The sequence below is a fragment of the Nannospalax galili genome, unplaced genomic scaffold, assembly GCF_000622305.1.
Source record: "Nannospalax galili isolate Female #2095 unplaced genomic scaffold, S.galili_v1.0 scaffold1104, whole genome shotgun sequence".
In the NCBI taxonomy this organism is placed as follows: Eukaryota; Metazoa; Chordata; class Mammalia; order Rodentia; family Spalacidae; genus Nannospalax; species Nannospalax galili.
Genome location: NW_008350769.1, coordinates 294,573 through 318,229, shown reverse-complemented (window position 1 = coordinate 318,229; position 23,657 = coordinate 294,573). Strand labels below are relative to the sequence as shown.

Here is a 23,657-nt window from a genome sequence, read left to right as displayed (position 1 = left end):
TATGGTAGCATATATCTGGAATCCCAACATTCAAAAGGCTGAAGCAAGAGGACCATGAGTTTGAGACTAGCCTGGACTACATATTAAGACACTATCAAACAAAATAAATCTCTATACATAAAAGCTGTATAGCATATTAGGAGAAATTTCAGACTCCCTGAAACTATGCATGGATCCTCATTTAAGACTCCTGATCAGCTGGGTATGGTGGCACACACCTTTAATCCAGCACTTGGGAGGCAGAGACAGGCCAAGGCCAGCCTTGTCTACAAAGTGAGTTCCAGGACAGCTGGGGCTACAGGGAGACCCTGTCTCAAAAAGACCCAAAAAAAAAAGACTCCTGATCTGAGTCCACCGAGGTCTGACTTATATAGAGTCCCTTCAGGACCACTGTGCACAACGTGCCTCCCGCCCCCCACCTTTTTGAGACAGGGTCATCTTATGTAGCCTGGCTCGCCTGGAGTTCCCTAAGTAGACCAGCCTGGCTTTGAACCTGCTTCTGCCTCCTGAGGGCCGGGATTAAAGGCGTACACCACCATTTCCAGCTAGTCCTCTTATTTCTCTTGAACTTCTACATGGTTCTGGGTCTGGGTCACATAAATCATAATGTTATCTTAAATTTTTTTTACATTTAATTTTTATGGGGGGGCAGGCATGCATGTGTATGGGGGCCACAGGACAACTTGCAGGAGTCAGATCTCTCCATCACCATGTGGGTTCTAGGGATTGAACATGGCTCGTTAGGCTTGGCGACAAGTGCCTTTACCCACAGAGTCATTTTGCTGGCCCAAAACTGATATATTTCATAATATACTTCTCATTAGCTTTTTCACATACTAGTTATCTCTCTAGTTATAGGTGCTCCTCAGCTTGCAAGGACGGTTCCATCCTGACAAGCCCATTCATTATAAGCTGAAAAGACATTTACTACACCTAACCTGAACACCTGAGCTTAGCCTACTACAGATGAGCTCAGAATGCTTACATAGTTCAACAGGTGGGCAAAATCATCTAACACCAAGCCTATAAAATGTTGACTATTTCCTGTAACTTCGGGAAGACTCCTTGGAAGGGCGCAGAAGGGCAGCTCAGGCATACTTTTGTACCCATATACCCATATAAAATTTAAAAAGTGCAAGTTGAACAGCTGCAAGTTGGGGACCACCTATAGAACAGACTTCAAGGAGAGAAAATATGCTTTAATCTTGTCATCACCTAGGCAATTCCTAAAACACGAAGAGTGATGCTCAGTATAAACTTGGGTGATAAGAAAGTGTGCCCCATTTCTGGCTGAAAAGCTCTGAGCACTAACTACTTCTATTTTCTCAGGAGCTGTCAGGCTCAGCCCTTTCATCTCTGTTCTTGTGCACAGTAATGTACCTGTTTCTTGTTCAAGGTCACACACAGTACTGGTGCTGACGACAGAACGAAACCATCTCCTCACTCGAGTCACACTGTTCCATCCACCTTCAACATTCCCTTTCATTCTGCCCATCTGAATCTTTCTTAGCACCTCTGAATTTCTAGGGTTTATGTCACTCTATTATAAAGTAAATAGCATGCATCTGGTGCCACTCCTCAGTGAGGCATGTAAGATTCTGCAAGTATTTATCATATTCATTATAAGTACATATTATGCAAAATAATTAACATAATACTACTAAAATCTTTGGTGCCTGGTGTGGCTAGGCATACCCATAATGCCAGCATGTGGGAGGTGAAAGCAAGGAGGGCCACCCTCGGCTACCTGTCGCCCTGTCTCAAAACAAACGTCTATGAGAATTTAGACAAATTGATTCAATTCTTGATTTTGGAGTCTTTTCCACTGAAATAATGGTCACTCTGCATGACGGCTGCCTAAGAACCACCAATTCCCACAGATGGAACATTCTTTTTATGTAATGTAACAGGTGCCATAGCTGGCTGTTCTAGACCTACAAGACTCTGAAGAGGAAATATATCTGTTTTCTAATTTACACTCTAAATTGAGGCTAGATGTGGTGGCACACATCTTTAATCCCAGCACTCGGGAGGCAGAGGTAGGCAGATCTCTGTGAGTTCTAGACCAGCCTGGTCTACATAGTGAGTACCAGGCCAGCTGGGGCTACAGGGAGACCCTGTCTCAAAAAGATCAAAATTTTAAAAATAAATAAATAAATAATAAACAAACAAATAAATAAACAAATTGAGAAAAAGATACTCAGTGAAGGTAACAAGACACTCCATGAAGGTCTGAGCAGGACTAAATGGTTTCAGGACTGCTTTCTCATAACCAAAGCTCAGTTCAGAGCCAGGTGTGGTAGTGCATGCACCTGCAATCCCAGCACTAGGAGTCTGAGGGTCAGCCTGTGCTACATAGTAAGACTCTACCTTAAACAAGGACACAATCAGCTCAGTTTCAGATTTCTCATACATGAATGGCTCAACAGAGAAGACTCCACACACAGTGAATAAGGTCTCCTATGTCCTAGCCAAGATCTCTGAGTTCTCAACAATGAGTCACCAACCCTCCTAGCTCGCTAAGCTAGATATGTCTAACCCTTGCTGCTTTGACATAGTCCTTCATTCTTTACAGAAACCTTCCTAATGAAGTTCTAGCTTACTGTATACTATTTTCCTTTGTATTCTATAACACCTAATTTTAAAAATCTGTACTATACCATGGTGTTCTTGATATTCGCTTAGTTTGAACAGCCATCAGTATAGCTCAGAGGCAGAGCACTTAATTTAGCATGTATGAAGTCCTGAACTAAGTATTTTATTAAATGAAGAGGAAAGAGTTAGGAAAATGAACAGAAATATAACATTGGAGAACCCTACCAGTTTAATAGCCCAAGGTGATACTATTTTCTCTAATAGTTTAGAGTTTTCAAGTATATTAAATAGGCTAGCTAGGCCTTCTACTTGTGAAAGTGAGGAAGCACCTAAGCCCAGGAGTTTGACTCCATCCTGGGTAGCAAAGTGAGTTCATTTCAAAACAAACAAAAACTCCAAAAAGGAAACGGCAATAACAAAAATAGAAGAAGGGGGAGGGGTATTGGAGAAAAGAACAAAGTCTAACATATAATGATATATATGTTTGCAAATGTCACAGTGAAACATTACTCTTGTGTGCTAACTTAAAAAAGTAAAAGGGGCTGGAGAACTGACTCAGGGGTTAAAGAGCACTTGGCTGCTTCTACAGAGGACCTGGTCCACATGGTAGCTGACAACCATCTATAACTCCAGTTCCAGAGGATCTGATGCCCTCTTCTGGCCTCCACAGGCTCTGCACACATGCATGCACTTACATACATGCAGGCAGAACACTCACACATATAGTTTTTTTTTTTTTTTTGAAAATCAGTTATTTCAGCCAGGTATGGTGGTGCACACCCTTAGTCCCAGCACTCAGGAGGCAGAGGTAGGTAGATCTCTGTGAGTTCAAGTCCAGCCTGGTCTACAAAGTGAGTACTAGGCTAGCTGGGGCTACAGGGAGACCCTGTCTTAAAAAGATGCCCCCCCCAAAAAAACAAAAAACAAACACCCACACAACAACAAAAACCAGTTATAACAAAGCTAACAAAAGGTTTAAGAAGATTCTTTACTCCATATTCATTTTCATCTCGTTAGACATTATAGCAACAAGCTTTTTGAGGCTGGCCTGGAATTCACTATAGCTCAGGCTGGTCCCCATGGAAGTCCTCCTATTCAGCCCCTTAAGTGCTGACATTACAAATGTGAGCCACCATGTCTGGTTATTCTATCAAAACTCTTACACAGGGGCCAGCAAGATGGCTCAGCAGGTAAAGATGCTTGCTGCCAACCTATGCCTACAGCTTGGAATATACATTAAGTGGCTTTATCCTTGCTGTTGTTATCTCCCTACCTTACAGCTTATTTTTATATGGAGACATCTGACTTTTTTTTTTAATATTTTTAAAATTTTTATTATTTTTATTTTATGTGTATGCATGTGTTGCCTGCATGTAGGTAAGTGCACCCATGTTGTGCAATGCCCACGGAGGTCAGAAGAGGCTGTCGGATCCCCTAGGACTGGAGTTATGGACAGTTGTTAGCTGCCATGTGGGTGCTAGGATTCAAACCTGTTTCTTCTGCAAGAACAACCAGTGTTCTTGGAACAAACCACTGAGCCATCTCTCCAGCCCTGACATCTGACATTTTAGTACAAATTTACCAAGTATTTTATGCTCTTATTTATGTTTATTATTCATGCTCTTTTTCTTTAATTTTTTTTTTTTACATTTTAATTTAATTAATGGTAGAAGGCACATAGTGCACATGTCAAGGGGTTCTCTCCTTCTACTACGTGGTCCAGGGGATCAAATTTAGGTCATCAGGTTTAGCAGCAAGCATCTTTACCTGCTGAGCCATCTCGCTGGCCCTTATGAAATAGTTTCAAAAGAATAGCCAGGCATGGTGGCTCACACCTGTAATTTTTGCAGTTAAGAAGATGAGACTAGAGGACTGCCATGGGGGTAAGCCCGAGCTACAGCGAGTTCTAGGCCAGCCTCAATGAACCCCTAAAAAAAATATTAAAGAAGAACAGATCACCACTGAAACTTTTACTACTGGGGACTAATTCACAGCAAAAATCCTGACAGCTGCTGTTCTGGGTTCCCTAAACTTTAGCATCTTAGAATATTTACAGGCTGTTAGGGCCATTCCAATGATCTAAACTTTCTTTTTCTTTTTTGTCTTTTTGAGACAGGGTTTCCCTGTAGCCCCAGCTGGCCTGGAACTCGCTATGTAGACCAGGCTGGCCTTGAACTCACAAAGATCCTCCTGCCTCTGCCTCCCAAGTGCTGGTATTAAAGGTGTGCACTACCATGTCCAGCAATTAATCTAAACTTTCTAACATAATATTTATAGCATGGGAACCTCTCTCTCTATTCTCTTTCTCTCTCTAAAATATTTATTATTTTTTAAATATTTTATTATTTTTATTTTATGTGTATGAGTGTATTGCCTGCATGTAAGTGAGTGTACCCGTGTCATGCAATGCCTCAGAGATTAGAAGAGGGCTTCAGATTCCCCTGGAACTGGAGTTAAGGATGGTTTGTAGCCGCCACATGGATGCTGGGAATTGCACCTGGGTCCTCTGCAAGAGCAGTCAGTGCCTTTAACCGCTGAACCATCTCTCCAGCCCCTATTTATTATTATTTTTATGTGTGTATGTGTGTGTGTATTGCCTGCATGTAAGTTAAGTGCACCTGTATCATGCAATGCCTATGGAGGACAGAAGAGGCCTTCGGATCACCTGGAACTGGAGTTATGGACAGCTGTTAGCTGCCATGTGGGTGCTGGGATTCAAACCTGGGTCTTCTGCAAGAACAGTGTTCTTAACTGCTGAGCCATCTCTCCAGCCCCAAGAACATCTCTTTTTGGCCTCACATATAAAAAACATGAAGAAGTAACTTTAAGAATTCAAAAAAATAGGGGCTGGAGAGATGGCTGTCTAGAACCTCAAAACTCAGGAGAAATAAGCTTCATTTCCATTTTACAGACAAGACAACCAAAGTAACAGCAGAAAATGAGTTACTGTTCCAAAGTCATAAAGCAAGGATCCAGGCCCACCTGTCTGCCTCATGCTTGCCCCTCTGCCATGCTACTAGTCAGGTTGAGGCCCAATTTCTATCCTGGTGCTTTTCCTAGTATCACGGTGCCTCTTAAGTCTATGGCCCGAAGTAGAGAAAACAGATTATTGTTCTTCAAGCAAACACACAAAAATATGTGTAATGAAATTTCAGATATGGAGATAAAGGAAATACATTTAAAAACATGGAAAATAAACTAAAACTATGGTGTTAGGAACTAAGAAAAAGTGGGTCAGTAATCATTAAAAGAACCATCTGGGCTGGGAATGTAGCTCAGTTGGTAGAGTGGTTGCCTAGCATTCAAGAAGCCCTGAATGGAGATGGAGGTAGGAGAATCAGGACTTCAAGGCCAGCCTTAGCTAGCAAGTTCAAGGCCTGTTTGTGCTACATAAGAAAAAGAAAAAGAAAAATGTGTACTAACTGCTTCACGATGTCTAATACTGACCATATTTTGGTTAACTTCGTATTTTATCTTCTGTGTCATGACTAGTGATCTGAGTGCCTATGGATTTTATTTTTCCATCTGAGAATGTGTGGGCAGAATTCCAAAGCTCACTCTCCTTGGTAAATTCACGTAAGAAAACACTTCCCCTAAGCCATGCAACAAACCTTTATCATTCATTTTCAGACCTTACATATATCTGTCTTTCAAGTATTCAGCTTACATAATAGAAACAGGTAAGTACTTTTCTAAATATTCAAAAGGACACACTAGCAACTAAATGCCTCTTCGATTACTACTAACCTAAAATAAGAACACAGGAGAGTTAATGTTCCACCCAACATGATGGCCAGAACCACAAAAACATACTTCAGAATCCAGCACTGGGTTGGGACTGCAGCGAAGAGGTAAAAAATACTTGCTTAGCATGTGGCAAGGTCCTGGACAAACATCAACCCAACAAATAAACATCCATACTGCACAGACAACAGATTTCCCACAATAACACTAACTACACTAAGCTGATTTTAGTTGCAACCTGCCTATATAATTTTAGATTACTTCCCATGTGTTACTTTCCACGGTATGAAAACTGTTCTAAGAAATTCATCACCTAAAAGATTCCAAGAAAGTTTTTATCCTAGATTAAAAATAAATAAGTAATCCTTTTCAAGGTTTTCTACTCTTTCAATACATAACAAGAAGCTCCAAGTCTAGGGAAAGAGATTAAAGATTAATTTCATTCAAAAAAGTTAACAATTAAGACAGGCATTAAATGACAGCTAATAATCTTCTATATAATTCAAAACTAAACCTTTCAGCGCAGCATATGACAATGGAGAAAAAAGGGGTCTTACCACAAGAGCCTTGAACTGCCCTTTTTAGGAGACAGACTTACTTGTAAAGGAAAAGAAATGAAAAAGGAAGAGAGCGGAGGGAGGAACAGCATGACTCAGGGTCATGGCAGAGCTCACGTGTGCCCTAACTCAGCGGCAGGCTGAGTACAAAAATCAAGGAAACTTAATCAGACTTGAGGATGAGGAAAAACAAAACCACACAAACACTCAGACACAGGAAATCTTGCCATTTATAAAAATGGTATGCCCTGCCTGCCTGCCTTCCCTCCCTCGCTCGCTCTTTCCCTGGAACTTACTATGAAGCTCCCACCTGTTCTGAAACTCACAATTCTCCTAGCTCTGCCTCCAAAGTGCTGAGACTGCATACCTGTGCCATCATGGCCAGCTTGGAATGGTTTAAGAGCTCTCAATGAAGTATTTATAAAGGTGATTCATGCTGATACCTTGTTTCAGAGGACACTGCTGCATCAATTAGTAAGAAACCAGTACCTTTATGCCAGTCAACACTCCTGCATGGAAGGGGAAAGGGATCATGAGCCCCCATTCCCAACTGCAGAGCTATGGAGAGTAAGTTGGTTTCTGGGGAAGGGAGAGTCAGTTTTAAGGGTGTGACTCCTGGTAGGTCAACTAGGATCCAGTGGATAGGCCTATACCCAGAAGCATACAGGCAGTACAAACTGGACTCAGTGGGCTATTAAAAAAAAAAAAAAGAAGGGCTGGATATGGAGGTGCATGCCTTTAATCCCAGCACTTGGGAGGCAGAGGCAAGTGGATTTCTGTGAGTTTGAGGCCAGTCTCATCTACAAACTGAGTTCCTGGCCAGCGGACATGAACAAGTTCACAAGACAGCGAGTCCAAAATGATAACAAATCAGACTCCCAAAGGAAGTCATGAGGGCAATAAGAAAAGTACTGCTGGTCCATGAAGCACAAAGGAAATCAGAGAACAGGGAAGATGGATGGGAGGGCCTATATTTAAAGCTGGCTCAAGGTAGGGAAGGAAGCCATCAGCTTAATTTTAGAAAGCCCCAGACGCCAAGGCTCCAAGGTAAGAGATTCGGAAACCTGGGTGAGGATTATTTATCATTTATCACTCCCTGGCCTCCAGAGAAGAAGCTAGGGCTGAGTCAGCTGGAAGGTTTCCTCAGCAGAATAGAGAAAGAGTGAGCTTTGAAGTCAGAGATGGAGAGCTGAGTGACCTATTTCAACACAGCCCAGATTTCCTCACCTATCAAAGGAGGCAATGACATCTGCCCCTCAGGTTTTATTAAAGGAGAGACCTGGGGTGGTGGTGAATGTCTTTAATCCCAGCACTTGGGAGGCAGAGGCAAGTGGATTTCTGTGAGTTTGAGGCCAGTCTCATCTACAAACTGAGTTCCTGGCCAGCTGGGACTACAGGGAAATCCTACCTCAAAAAGAACCACCCCCAAAAGAAGACATGAAGTTGGGGTGTTGGGGGAGAAGTTGGGGGAGAGGTGGAGGGTAAATACATTCGAATCCATTGTATGACATTCTTGAAGAACAAAAATATTATATAAAAGGGGAGGGAAGAAATTAAAATCCTAGTTTTATTTTTACATTTTCTTTCTTTCTTTTTTTTTGTGTTAGGGTCTCATGTAACTCAGACCAGCCTAAAATTTCCTATGTAGCTTAGGCTGTCCTTGAATTCCTGATCCTACTGGCCTTAGGTGCTAGGATTAAAGGCACCACCATGCTGTCCTCCATGTTCCATCCTCCATCCTCAACCTCTTTAGCATATCCTACTAATATGTGCCACAACTGGATCGAAGTTCTTAATTTTAAGAACAGTGTGGGGACCAGGCGTGGTAGTGCATGCCTTTAATCCCAGCACTAAGGAGGCAGAAGCAGGCGGATCTCTGTGAGTTTGAGGCCAGCCTGGTCTACATAGTGAGTTCCAGGACAGCTGAGGCTACAAGACCCTGACTCAAAAAAAAAAAAAAAACCAGTGTGGGGGGCTAGAGAGATGGTTCAGCAGTTAAGAGCACTGGCTTCTCTGCAGAGGACTTGGGCTCGAATCCCAGCACCCAAATGGCAGCTAACAACCATCTGTAATTCCAGTTCTGGGGATCTGAAGCCCACTTCTGTCCTCTGTGGGCATTGCATGACAAAGGTACACTTACATACCTGCAGGCAATCCACTCATTGATAGAAAATAAAAATAAACAAACAGTGCAAGGTTGGGCATGGTGGCACATGCCTTCAATCTCAGCACTCCAGAGGCAGAGGCATGTGGTTCTCTGTGAGTTCAAGGCCAGCCTGGTCTACTTAGTGAGTTCTAGGACAGCTAGGGCTACAGGGAGACCCTATCTCAAAAAGAACAGAAAAAAAAAAAAAAAGAACAATGTCAAAATAAGCACTTACAAAAGCATTTAAATGTAATACAGCCCATACTGACAGTCATGCTAATTACCTATCCACTTAAAAAATTGTCGCATGTAAGCCTTTGGACATAAATGTATTTAAAATGTATTTTATCTCTAAATTTGAATGACTCTCTGTATTTTACATTGTTAGATCTGTTATTTGTTTGCCTATAAAACCAAGGCACTGTGCTGGAAGATGGCTCATTGCTTAAAACAGGTTCTTATTGCAATAATGTGCATGTTTTATGAAAAGTGTTCTCATTACAGTATCACTAACTGTCGAGAAAATCCTAACAAACCCTTTCTAAGCAGGCTGTGAGCACAAGGACAGCAGACCTACATGAGCACAGGCCTTCCAACTGCATAGCCCTCCCCTGCAGGCAGACACACAGGTGCCCGGACAGTGCCTGGCTAGTGCTCGCCTCACTTCCACAACATGACTGTCAAAATGATGGCAGTCAAATGTGAACAGCTGAGATCACTGCCCACCGAGAGATCAGGCATCAGCACCAAACAAGACAAAGATGTGCTCAAGGGTCATCCAGCAAGAGGCTACGGATTAACAGAACACACACGATTAGAGACTAAGTCTGTCTTTTACACTGGCTGGTCATTAGATAGCACAAAGGTAGACTTCAGTCTGGACTATAAGGACAGATTCCCCTTTGACCTAGGAAAAGGGGAGGTCACCAAGCATGGTACATTGCCACACCAATCATCAAGTTGGGGGAAAGCAGAGTTTGCTTACAGTTTATCAGAAAGCCTTCCAAAGACACCTCCCCATGCCACACTTGCATTTGAAGGAAAGTTGTTTGAGTTAAAAGGAGAGGACATGACAGAACATAGATTCGGGTGAGTCTCTCTCTCTCTCTCTCTCTCTCTCTCTCTCTCTCTCTCTCTCTCTCTCTCTATATATATATATATATATATATATATATATATATGCGCGAGGGAACAAGTGCAGGAAAGCATCAACTTGTGCCCTGCTGGAAAAGCACTGGTCCTCAGCTTTAAATATCTGGTGACTTCTACAGGTTGCATCCGACACACACTCAGCTTCTGAAGATAGGCTTTGTTGTGCTGGTACTTGTTTCTAAAATGTCCCAAAGTAGAGTATTATTTTTGAGTTTTATAGTACTTTTTTTCTTTTGGGGGTATTGGGGGCAGAGTTTTGCTATGTAGTCCTGGCTAGCCTGGTACTCACCATGTAACTTAGGTTGGCCTTGACCTTCCAGCAATTCTACTGTCTTAGCATAGGCATGTGTCACTCTACCTAGCTCAAGTGGACTGTTCTGTATCCTTCCTCAGAATCATTTGCTTAACAAATTTAGAAAATGTTGGAATTGCTTCCTTGTTTTGTTTTGTTTTGTTTTGTTTTTTTGTCTTTTTGAGACAGGGTCTCCCAGTAGCCCCAAGCTGGCCTGGAACGCACTTCGTAGACCAGGCTGGCCTCAAACTCACAGAGATCTGTCTGCCTCTGCCTCCTGAGTGCTGGGATTAAAGACGTGTGCCACCATACCTGGCCTTGTTTGCTTAAAAAGTTATTTACTTTTTAAGGGTAGGGTCTTACTATGTAGGCCTGGTTGACCTGAAACCTGCTATGTAGTCCAGGCTAGCCTTAAACTCACAGAGCTCCGCCTACCATTACTGGGATCAGAGGCATGTGCCACCACGCCCTGTTTTAGGTTCTCTTTTTCTAACTGACAGTATTAAAAGGAGTTTCTTCCTGAGCTTTTGACACAAAACTTTTAGGACGTTATTACTCATCTGGCTGAGCAAAAGGAAAGTCGAGTATGTCAGATGCAAAAACCAAAATTATAAAGCCTAAGGCTGCATAGTGAATTTCAGAACAGCCTGGGCTACAGAATAAGACCTTGTTTAAAAAAAAAAAAAAAAAACCAACAAAGAAAAGGAAAACAACTCAGTAGAGGTGGGCAAACAGAAGAACCACAAAGGGTTGATGAATGTGAAAAAAGGCTAAAGCTCTTACTGCTCACAGAGATGCAAACCTATAATGAGCTATTATTTTATACTTATGATTAATGAAAAATTAGTACATGTTGGGGCTGGAGAGATGGCTCAGTGGTTATAAGAGCACTGGATGCTCTTGCAGAGGATCCGGGTTTGATTCCCAGCACCTACATGACAGCTCACAGCTATTTGTAACTCCAATTCCAGGGGATTCAACACCCACACATCCACTGCACATATATACATGCAGGCAAAACATAAAATAAATCTTTTTAAAAAATAAGAGGCTGGGGAGATGGCTCAGTGGTTAAGAGCACTGACTGCTCTTGCAGAGGACACGGGTTCGATTCCTAGCACCCACATGGCGGCTACGAACCGTCCTTAACTCCAGTTCCAGGGGAATCTGACACCCTCTTCTGACCCCTGCGGCATTGCACTACACGGTGCACTCACATACATGCAGGCAATACACTCATACACATAAAATAAAATATTTTAAAATAAATAAATTTTAATTTTTTTTAAAAAATTAGTACATAGCCTGGCATAGTGGCACATACCTTTAATCCCAGCACTGAGGCGGGAGGGGAGGACAAAGAGGATCTCGGTGAGATAGACTAGTAGAGACTACTCTAGTCTGGTTTACAAAGTAAGTTCCAGGCTAGCTTGAACAAGAGGGAGACTCTCCCTCAAAAAAAAAAAAAAAAGAAGTTAAAAAACTATTACATGTTTAAGCATAATATGGCATCTTAGATCCATCCTAAAGGAGGAAAAAAGGGTATTATCAATATAAAGTATGGAGTTAATATACAAATATTAATCTTTTACTTTTGACAAAAGGTTCACAGTTATGTAAGGTATGCTAGAAGAAACTGGGTAAAGAGTTTGGGGAACACTATTTTTCAAACTTATTTTTATTTTATGTGTTATGAGTGTTTTGCCTAGATGCATGTAAATACACCCACATCATACAATGCCTGTGGAGGCCAGGTAGGTATCCCTGGAACTGGAGTTATGGACACCTATGAGCCACTATGTGGGTGTTGGAAATTGAACCCGGGTCCTCTGCAAGAGCAGCCAGTGATCTTAACCAATGAGCCATTTCTCTAGCCCCCACCTTTCGTTTTGAAACAGGATCTGTCACTGGAACCTGGGGCTCTCTGAGTTGATAGGCTAGCTAATTAGTGAGAACCCAGGGACTTTCCAGTCTCACCTCCCCTGCCAGGATTACAAGTGTGCATCACAATGCCTTATTTCATTACACTTGTTTTGTGGGTCAAACTCCGGTCCATATATTTGCACAGTTAGCGCCATTTTTTTTTTTTTTTTGAGACGTGTAACCATGGCTAGCTTAGAACTCACTATGTAGACCAGGCTGGCCTTGAACTTACAGAGATCTGCATGTCTTTGCTTCCCCAGTGCTAGGATAAAAGGCATGAGCCACCATAGCTGGCCTTAATAAACTCCAATTGTGCTTCAAAAACTATTTTTTTCATAGTTGGAGGAAGATGACTAACAAGTATCCTTATTGGAATGATAATGAAAAATGGCTGAGAACAATGACCTAAGAAAACCTCAAAAACAGTAAGTACTGAGTGAAACAAACAAGTTATATAGAATATATAAACTATGACAATATACATAAAATTCAAAAGGCAAAATAACATGCTAAGGATACATATGTATGTAAACTACAATTTTATAAGTTCAGAAAAGGAGTTAGCCTTGTAAGGTAACAAATAGGAACATATCAAAATCCAGAATCCAGGAGGGAAACAGGAGACTCAGAAGTGCAGCTGTGCAGGCTGAGGGGCTAGCTAAGGGAAACACACCTGCCCAGCACACGTGATCTGAGTTCAATCCTAGCACCTCCCCCAACCCCAAAAGCATTGATTATGATCTCCTCCTAGACTGAGGCAACAGACACAGTGCCCATTTTACTATTTTTCATTTCTTAGCTGTTTTTGCATTTTTTGGTTAGCATGAAATATTTCATGGCTAACAACTATTTAAAAGTGCCACATATTAATTTATTGTAAGTAAACTCTTAGTAAACTGTATGAACAGCCTTTTCATTGACTATCATTCAATACTAATACAAATCTACACTGTTAAAAACACACACACAAGGCTTGGCTGAGGGATGTAGCTCAGTAGTGAATACTTGCCTGGCATGCACAAGACCACGGGTTTGATCCCCAGCACACAAAAATATTCACACCTTTTGAAAATAGGCTTCATCATCGTAAAGAAAAAGTTTTTAACAGTAGCTCCTACCCAGCCGCCTTGCTCAATGATGTAGTTGGCAGCACAGTCCTCCAGATACCTCACTCCAAACTGCAGCAGGTCACGCAAAGGCTCTTGACCACGTCTTGTCAATTCCAGAAGCACTTGTTGAAGCAAAATTAGAGGCACCAAAATCTTCAATGCAAAGAGGAGAGCATAAAAAAAGCTGAAACTCTTATGATGCATTTTATGTTCAACTATTGGAAATTTTAACTCAGATACATAGCTGTGGTTATTTCATTCTCACTCTGTAAAGTATTAACTCCTATTAGGATGTTTTTAGACTACTGCATGCACATTTCATACAAGAGGGTGGTAGAAAAAGTTGCTATGTGAAAGTAATTGTGTGAAACAACGTGTATACACACAGGCCAGGCATGGTGGCGCACACCTTCAGTCCCAGCACTTGGGAGGTAGAGGCTGACAGATCTCTGTGAGTTCCAGGCTAGACCCTGTCTCAAAACAAACAAAAAAAAGAATATATACACACAGACCAATTAAATAAAGCAGTTACTCATACACGTTTGCATAACCTTGCAGTATTTCTGGAAAGAAATATGCAGGAAACTGATTAATAGTGATCACTTAATGGGAACTAGGTAACTGATAACAAGAGGGGAAATTTCTTTTTTTCTTGTCTTTTTTGAGACAGGGTCTCCCTGTAGCCCCAGCTGGCCCTGAACTCACAGAGATCCACCTGCCTCTGCCTCCCAAGTGCTGGGATTAAAGGCGTGTACCACCACATCCAGTCTAAATTTCTTTTTAAAAATATTTTATTTATTCTTTTTATTTTATGTGTATGCGTGTATTGCCTGCATGTAGGTAAGTGCACCCGTGTTGTGCAATGCCCATGGAGGTCAGAAGAGATTGTTGGATCCCCTGGAACTGGAGTTACAGACAGCTGTTAGCTACCACTTGGGTGCTGGGAATCGAACCTGGGTCTTCTGCAAGAACAACCAGTGTTCTTAACCCCCGAGCCATCTCTCCAGCCCTTACATTTCTTTTTTTAAAGCATGAGTTCTGGAAATCAAATTCAGGTCCTTGTGCTTACAAGGAAGCACTTTACCAACTATCTCCCCAGACTGTAAGGAAAAATTTTTATCTTTTGATCCAATCTTTCTGTACTTTGTACAATTGTACCAAATGCTTTTATTATCTATTTGGGAAAAAAAAAGAGCTTTTCATTGTTATTTTTGAGACAGGGTCTCATGCTGTAGATCAGGTTGGCTTCAAACTTGGAGCAATCCTCTTGCCATGGCCTCCAAGAGCTGAGATTATGGACATGCACAATAGTACCTGACAAAACACTAACTTTGAAATTATAAGGTGTCTTACAAAAGGAGGTATTATAATCTATGCCTAATAATCCTGTGACTCAGTATTTAAACTCATCATAATTTACTACAGAAACTAGGGTCTATTGCCTGGCTTTCAAAACAAAACTGCATACAGACAAAAAGGAAAGGGCTGGGACACCTCCATGCAGAGCACTTGAGGCCCTAGTTAACTCTCTCACATCACAATAAATAAAAGGAAAATAAAAAATAAAAGAGGAGGAAGAAAAGAGACAGGGAAGTTAAGTATGTCAGTCTCTTATCTGAAACATTAAGACGTCTCTGTGTATCCTGGGAAGGAATGCACATTCTGTTCCTTGCTACTGGATTATCAAGGAAACAATGACAAAAATATTTCCTCAAAAGAAAACACATTTTTAAAATGAGTTCATGCTCAATACTAATTCTCTTTGGCTTTCAGTAGAAGAACCCAGAGGGAATTTACTTTAAAGTCAGAATGGAAGAAGAAAGCACATATCTTCACTTTTTGACACTCTAAAAGAATTCTAGTTCAAAATATACTGAAAATCTTTTCTTAGCAGTAGTGGGGGAGTGTCCTAGTTTGTTTCTTCATTGCTGTGACAAAACACTCTGACCAATGCCAACTTGGGGAGGAAAGGGTTTATTCAGCTCACAACTCCCAGGTCGCAGTTCATCAGGGAGCCCAAGGTAGGAACTCAGGCCAGGAACCCGGAGGCAGGAGCTAGAGCATAGGCCATGGAGGAACTCTGCTTACTGGCTTGCTCCCTTGGCCCCTGCTCAGCCTGCTTTCTTATGCAACACAACCCACCTGCCCAGGGATGGCACCACCCACAGTGGGCTGGGCCCTCCCACATCACGCATCAAGAAGATGCCCTTCAGACATGGCCACAGGCCAGTCCAATAGAGGCAATTCCCCAATTGAGGCTCCCTCAACCCAGGTGTGTCAAGTTGACACTAAAGCCATCCAGCACAGGAAGTACAGGGTTATACAGAATAAGACTGACCTCTACTATAACAGGAAAATGTATCAAACTGTATAAAACAGTTATTACTTACCTAGCCCCTACACTGTGGCTTGGACAGAAGCAGGTAAAGAAGATGGCTTGAGAATCAGTCTCGCAAATTCCTACCACATCAACTTCAAAGGCATGGGGTGTTCTGTACTGCAAAGCAGTCTGATATATGTAAGGTTCTGAAGATACTCATGTTTTTTGTTTTTTTTAAAAAAATATTTATTTTATGTGTGTGAGTGTGCTACCTGCATGTATGTGAGTGCACCCATGCCATGCAATGCTGCAGAGGTCAGAAGAGGACTTCGGATTCCCCTGGAACTGGAGTTAAGGATGGTTTGTAGCTGCCATGCTGGGAATGGAACCCGGGTCCTCTGCAAGAGCAGTCAGTGCTCTTAACCGCTGACCCATCTCTCCAGCTCCACTACTCATGTTTTAAGCTCTATTAAATAATCTTTGGGGTAAATGAATCGCAAAAATTTTATTTTATGTGCCACTACATAAAATAACCACCTATTCCAAATTACCTCTTTCATCTGTATCAAAAAGTAGACATTTCAACTTACATATAATAAGTTAACAATAATATGAAAAATCTTTTTAATTCCTGCCAATTACCTGAAATCCTCCTCTCCCCCATCACTTTTAATTCTCGATTATATTCCCTCTTTTTTTCTTGGTCTTTTTGAGACAGGGTCTCCCTGTAGCCCCAGCTGGTCCGGAACTCACTGTGAAGACCAGGCTGGCCTGGAACTCACTGAGATCCACCGGCCTCTGCCTCCCCAAGTGCTAGGACTAAGGGTATGCATTACCACACCTGGCTTTATATTCCCTCTTAATCACTATGGTTTCTGTCTAACATTAATGTTTCTATCTGTTCTTCATCTAGCACTGCTTCATTGCTTTCATTATTTGGGGTTTTCTTTCCATTTTAATTACATCTTGAATGACAAAAACCTGAATACAGAAACTTCATTTTATGGGACTAGCCTTTTCTATTTGATTGATAATATTCTTTTTTTTTCTTGGGGGGGGCAGGATTGGTTTTTTTGAGACAGGGTCTCCCTGTAGCCCTAACTAGCCTGAACTCACTAGGTAGATCAGCCTGGCTTCAACCTCACAGAGATCTTCCTGCCTCTGCCTCTGCCTCCCAAGCCCTGGGATTTAAGGTGCATGCCACCACACCTGGCTCATATTCTTGTTGACACATGATGAATCATCTGAAGATTATTTATTTCCTCCCCTTTCATTCATCATATAATTTTCTTCCACTATGTGGGTCCAAGGGATCAAATTCAGGTCTTCAGACTTAGTGGGAAGCACCTTAACCCACCTAGCCATCTCAATAGCCCTGTTTTGTTTTATTTGAGAGAAGACCTCAAGTAGCCAAGGCTGGCTTTGAACTATTGATTCTCCTACTTCCACCTCCCAAGTACTGGGATTACATATGCACCCCCACACCCAGCTCATATAATTATTAAATGACTATATCAGGCTTACTTATCTAATAGACCTTTCTTGATGAGCCTTCAGATCCACTAGCATTTATCTGTATTTCATTTATTTAATATTTATTTATTTAGAGAGAGTCTCATGTAGCACAAGCTGGCCTGTAACTTAGTAGCCAAGGATGATCCTGAACTTCTGATCCTTCTGCCTCTACCTCCCAAGTGCTGAGATCATGGATAGGCACTGGCATGCCCAGTTTAGGAACAGTAGCTTTCAAGCAGTTTGGATTATCTTTACATACTTAAACTTGCTTTCCTACATAACAAGCTTCAAGAATTATTTCTAAGAGCTTACTTCTATATAGCTCAGTTGATAGAATCTTCCTTAGCATGCAAAAACCTGGGTTCAGTCCATAGGAACACATCAAATTAGGTGTGGTAGTGCAATCCTATTAATTCCAGCACTCAGGAGGCAGAGATCAGAAGATCAGGAGTTCAAGATCATTCTCAGCTACCCAGTAAGTTTAAGGCAACCCTGGGCTACATGTAACCTACATGTCTTAAAAAAAAAAAAAAAAAAAAAAAAAAACTCTTGCCAGGCATAGTGGTGCACACCTTTAATCCTAGCACTTGGGAGGCATAGGCAGGCTGATCTTTGTGAGTTCGAGGCCAGCCTGGTCTACGTAGTGAGTTCCAGGACAGCTGGGGCTACAGAGAGACCCTGTCTCAAAAAGACCCCCCCCCAAAAAAAAAAATCTTGCTACTGGAAGCTTGCACATGTGAACTTGTGGAAATGGTGGCAACAAGCACAGGACCCACATCAACTCAATTAAGCTAGGGCCCAAAGGGGAGGAAAGAAATAATAGGTGGTGGGCCAGCACTAGACTGAGAACTATTCAAGACTGACTGCTGCTGGGTGAGGGAGAATATGACTTACATATGATCACTAGATGGGCTGACTGGACTCCAGTGGACGCATTTACACTGAAGGACATTTGGGCACAAATGCTTGAATGAATAGAACTTAACATGTATGGTGACATACATGAGGTTCGGTGGGGGTATGGGGGAGGCATGGATAGCGGAGGGGATCTAAATTTGATTAAAAACTGTTGTATGAAATTACAAAAGCCCAATAAAAAAAATGTAAAAAAAAAAAAACAAAAAACCCCAAACTTTCATCTCTATAAACCGGGCATTTTTGCTATTTTGTTATCTACAAGTATTTTATATAGTCAAAACCTGATTATAACTTTTAGTACCTTTCCTTTTCATGTAAATATATGTATGTATATATTATGTTAAAATGAATACGGAGCGCTGGGCATGGTGGCGCACACCTGTAGTCCCAGCACTTGGGAGACAGAGGCAGGCGGATCTCTGTGAGTTCAAGACCAGCCTGGTCTACATAGTGCATTCCAGGACAGCTGGGGGTACAGGGAGACCCTGTCTCAAAAAGACCAAAAAAAAAAAAAGAATACAGAGCTTATCCATTCCAAGAAAGTATCACTAGTCACACGCCTAGGTCTAAAAATTAAGCAAGGGCAAGGAATGTTCAGCTAGTAGAGTGTTTGCCTTCTATCACAAAGTCCTGTGTTTGATCCCTAGTACCACATCAACCATTGTGGTACACAGCAATAGACTTACTACTAGGAAGGTAGAGGTAGGAAGAGCAATAGTTCAAGGTCATCCTCAGACACATAAGACACATAGTAACATACAAGCCAGCCTGGGCTATATGAGACCCTCCTGAAAAAATAAAATAAAAACTAAGCAAATACCCTATCTTTTGATTCTTTTTCTAGGTAATTTCCTTACTGAACAATAGTAATCTCGACATTGCATATGAATTATTTTTTTCTTCAAAAGTTTTTGCAATGGAAAGCTTAGGAACTTTTAAGCACCAAAAAAGATTACTTCTACTGGCTTACCTTTATTTGTATACTTATTTAATTTCCTGGCAAAGAATGGGGCAGAAAATGGGGCTGGAGAGATAGTTCACTGGTTAAGAGCACTTGTTGATCTTCCAGACGACCCAATGGTCCCCAGCACCCACACCAGGAAACTCACAACTGCCTATAACTCCACCTCCTGGGAAATCCAGTACCTCTGACCTCCATGGACACCTGCACACACATGCATATACTTAAAACACACACACACACATATAATTAAAAATAAATTTTTTTAAAAAGGGCCAGGCCGGACATAGTGGCACGTGCCTTTAGTCCCAGCATTTGGGAGGCAGAGGCACGCAGATCTCTGTGAGTTCGAGGCTAGCCTGGTCTCCACAGCGAATCCAGGCCAGCTGTGGATACAGGGAGACCCCGTCTCAAAAAGACCAAAAAATAAATAAATAAAAATTTTTTAAAAAAGGGCCAGGCATGGTGGTACATGCCTTTAGTCTCAGCGCTCAGAAGGCTGAAGCAGGCAGATCTTTGTAAGTTTGAGGCTAGTCTGGTCTACATAGTGAGTTCCAGGCCAGCTGGGGCTACAGGGAGACCATGTCTCAAAAGAGACCAAAGAAACAAAAACAAACTCTATACATCACAGTTATGTTCTATGAGATATTACAGTTATTTACTGAAGATTTAAAGTACACAAGACATGTATGTACACTTTATGCAAATATTCTATCAATTTTATATGTGGGACCTGAGCATCTACAAATTTTAATATTCACAAGGTTCTGATACCAACCCACTATTGATACTGATGATTATATAGCGATGATTATCCATACAACTGTGAACAGAGGTGGCTATTTGTGAAAATAATGATCCTAAGTTTTCTCATCTTAGGACCATACTTCCTCACAGCCATCTCCACACTCTGCAAATAACGGATAATCATATGATGATGGAAAGGCATCAAGGCTGAAACCAGCAGATCTTAGGTTTGGTTAACAGTCAAGACATCTTATATAAGTTATTTTAACTCTTTCTTGATAGTTCATCAGTAGAGTGCTTGTCTAGCCTGTGCAAAGCCCTGGGCTCCATCCCAGGTCAGTATGATATGCTGCCCTGACCTTTTCCCTCCAAAATAAGGTAATAAAATCTATTGTGTATTCTTCAAAGAAAAGTCTGGATGTTCAAACGAGATGTGACATGAGATACACTTCATAAACCATAAAACATCAATGTATTTAAAAGAACAAGAAGAGGTTATCTCTCAACTGAACTCCTCATCCTACAAGACATACTAACATGTTAACAAATAACTATCTGGAAATAAATGTCATGTCTAGTACAGAGAAATGGAGAAATGATGAGAAATCCAGGAAGCACAGAAAAGGACAGCGTACTACAGGCACGTACTTTTGAACCTTGAAGCATTAATTTTTCAAAAACAATTAAACCTGCCAGGCATTGTAATACAAGTTTAATACCAGCACTTGTGAAGCAGAGGCAGGCAGATCTCTGTAAGATTCAGGCCAGCTCACAGGGCTACACAGTGAGACCTTGTCTCAAACCAAACAACAACAACAAACAAACCAGAAATATCTACTTAACACAGTTGGAATTATGTACTAATGAGCTGTAAGTTTCATGCTGTGTGATGCTGGTAATTCTTTCTATACTTTATTATTAGAACTAAAGTTTTACAATAGTAAAGATAATTTGGTTAATACCTTATTCCATCCGCTGGCATGAACTGCGATCTCCACTGTACATTCACGGTATGTCTGATATGTCACTGGCCTGTAGAAATTTTTTTAAAAGTCTTTGTCACAAAAAAGGCCAAATTTCCAAATGAATAAATAATAAATATACAGACACTACTGTGTTGCTCAACTTTTTGCTAAAGTGACTAGGATTGATTGTTCAACATAGTTTTATTCAAGATGTAGCCTTTAATATTTGGTATGCATCTTTTCCAAACATTCTATATAAGTTGAGATCATGGTTGGGAAAGTAGCCCACAGCATAGCAAGATAAATGTGTAGTCTAATAATTTTGTCATTACTTAGAATTTATCACATTACTAATATAGAAGCAAACAGTAACAAAAAATATCTCAGTAAAATGATAACACAATCTTAACTTTTTTCGTTGGTTTTTTTTTTTTGGTCTTTTTGAGACAGGGTCTCCCTGTAGCCCCGGCTGTCCTGGAACTCACTGTGTAGACCAGGCTGGCCTCAAACTCACGACGATCCACCTGCCTCTACCTCCCAAGTGCTGGGACTAAAGGCGTGCGCCACCACACCTGGCCAATCTTAACTTTTTTCTTTTTTTTTATTTTGGTCTTTTTGAGTTAGGGTCTCCCTTCTAGCCCCAGCTGGCCTGGAACTCACCATGTATATCACAGAGACCCACCTGCCTCTGCCTCCCAGGTGCTGGGATTAAAAGCATGTGCCATCATGCCCAGTACCTCAACTTTTTTTAAAGGCAAAAATCTAAACTATTGCTAGGTCTGGTGGTGCATACCTTTAATCCAACTACTTGAGAGGCAGAAGCAGGAGGATCCTGTGAGATGGAGGCCAGCCTCATCTATACAGTGAGTTCTAGGCCAGCTGGGGCTACAAGGAGACCCTGTCTACAAACAAACAAACAAACAAACAAACAAAAATCTGATCTATTTAAGAACGAATAGGTATGTCATCAAAAGACTCTTCAAACTGGGGCTATGAAAAATTGGAATAAACAAGGGTAACAAGTGGTTCCCTATTCTTTTACTTGGAGTCTAAAGAAAAATACTAATCACAAAATACTAGAAGGAGCCAGGTATGAGGGCAAACACCTGTCTGTAGTCTCAGCACTGGAGAAACTAAACTGTAAGCTAGCCTGCCCTACATAGTGAACAGCAGACCAATCAGGGATCTATAGCAAGACCCCATCTTTTTATCTTTTTATTTTTTGGTCTTTTTGAGACAAGGTCTCCCTATAGTCCCAGGTGGCCTAGAACTCACTATGTAGACCAGGCTGGCCTCAAACTAACTCACAGAGATGTGCCTGCCTCTGCCTCAAGAGTGTTGGGACTAAAGGCATGTACCACCACACCCAGTGAAGATCCTACCTTTAAAAAGAGTCTTGGAGTACAGGAAGATTAGTCTTATTGTTTGCATTATAGTCCTAGTCATACCCAGACCCCAAGTCATTTTTAAAAAATACTACCACACGTGTTAAAGAACTTTCAGCACTAAATTTTAAGCATTGTTTCTTGTGTAAATTTAAAACAAAACAAAAAAAATGGTACCAAGTAACACGAAGACAACTATCTTAGAAAATTACCCTTCCCTATTTGGGGTAAAGTATTAACAGATATGTAAAAACTGAGAGGAATCCTTTTATAGGTTTTAAAAATCCCATCCCAGAAGCATTTTTGTGTTCTGACTACTCTCAAGTCTGATTTTGTTAGCTTATGAATACTTAAGTTTGAAATAGCTACCACTTACTAGTAGCTTAGTATATTAGGTTTTGTGTTTTTATATTATTTATATTTGACAGTATATCACATTTTACATTACACATTAGGAAGCCAAAGTTCAGAAAAGCTGAGATTATTCCTAAACTATATGACTGATAAGTAGTAAGGTCAGAATTTGCACCCAACTGGATCTGGCTCCAAAGGCCACACTACTTCAATTTTAAGCTAGGATTTTGACGTATGCACACAAAAATGTCTAGATGCCACATGGCTAAAAAGATTTTGAAATGTGACCAAGTTGTGCCTAAAATATTAATACACATGCTAGATTTCAAAGAGTCAGTAAGAAAAAGAGAATGTGAAATATCCACTAATAATTTTTGTGATTTTTAAAGATAGTTTTAATATACTGGCTTAAAATATAATAAAAAATGTTAATTAATCTCATGTTTTCAGTGGCTGCCCAATATTTTTAAATTACACAAGTGTGACTTACACTACCTCCACTGAACAGTGCTGGCTAATATGTCAGAAGCAGCTCTAATGACACAGATGATTCTATTGTACAAGTCAACATCTATACAACTCATTACTTCAGTGGTGCTGGAAAGGTGATGATGGGACAGACACCTGGATGATCTTTATAAGGGAAGATACCTACAGTACTACCTTGCTAAAAGCACATTCCCATTAAAGCTAATTTTTTTTTAAAGTCTTGAGCTATACACTAGATTCCTGTAAACCTTGAATTTCACCAGATACTCCATCGTCTATCTACCTAGATCTCCCTGAAGCTTTATGCATCTATCAGTCCTTTTACTTCCTTTCCTGAACTGTTTGCTGCTGCTGTGGGTCACTGTAGTCCTCACAGGTAGTTTGGCTATCAGGTTAAGTATTTTATGATCCCTCAGCATGAAAGGATTTAAAACATCTTATGTACACATACCTGTACATAAAAGATGTAGCAGATTCTAATACAA

At 41.0% G+C, this 23,657-nt stretch overlaps 1 protein-coding gene across 3 annotated transcripts in view; it reads right to left on the bottom strand.

The window, feature by feature from the left end:
- The window catches only part of Bcl2l13 (BCL2 like 13), a 67,260-nt gene that overhangs the window by 6,779 nt on the left and 36,824 nt on the right, over nt 1-23,657 (bottom strand). For 2 of the 3 annotated variants that reach the window (XM_008847908.3, XM_017801893.2), the window contains 2 exons: nt 20,942-21,011; nt 13,528-13,671 (listed from right to left, as the gene is read on the bottom strand). In XM_008847908.3, coding sequence (XP_008846130.1) covers nt 13,528-13,671; nt 20,942-21,011 — 214 coding nt within the window. The remainder of the gene's footprint in view (nt 1-13,527; nt 13,672-20,941; nt 21,012-23,657) is intronic. The other variant, XM_029570833.1, reaches the window with a different exon arrangement.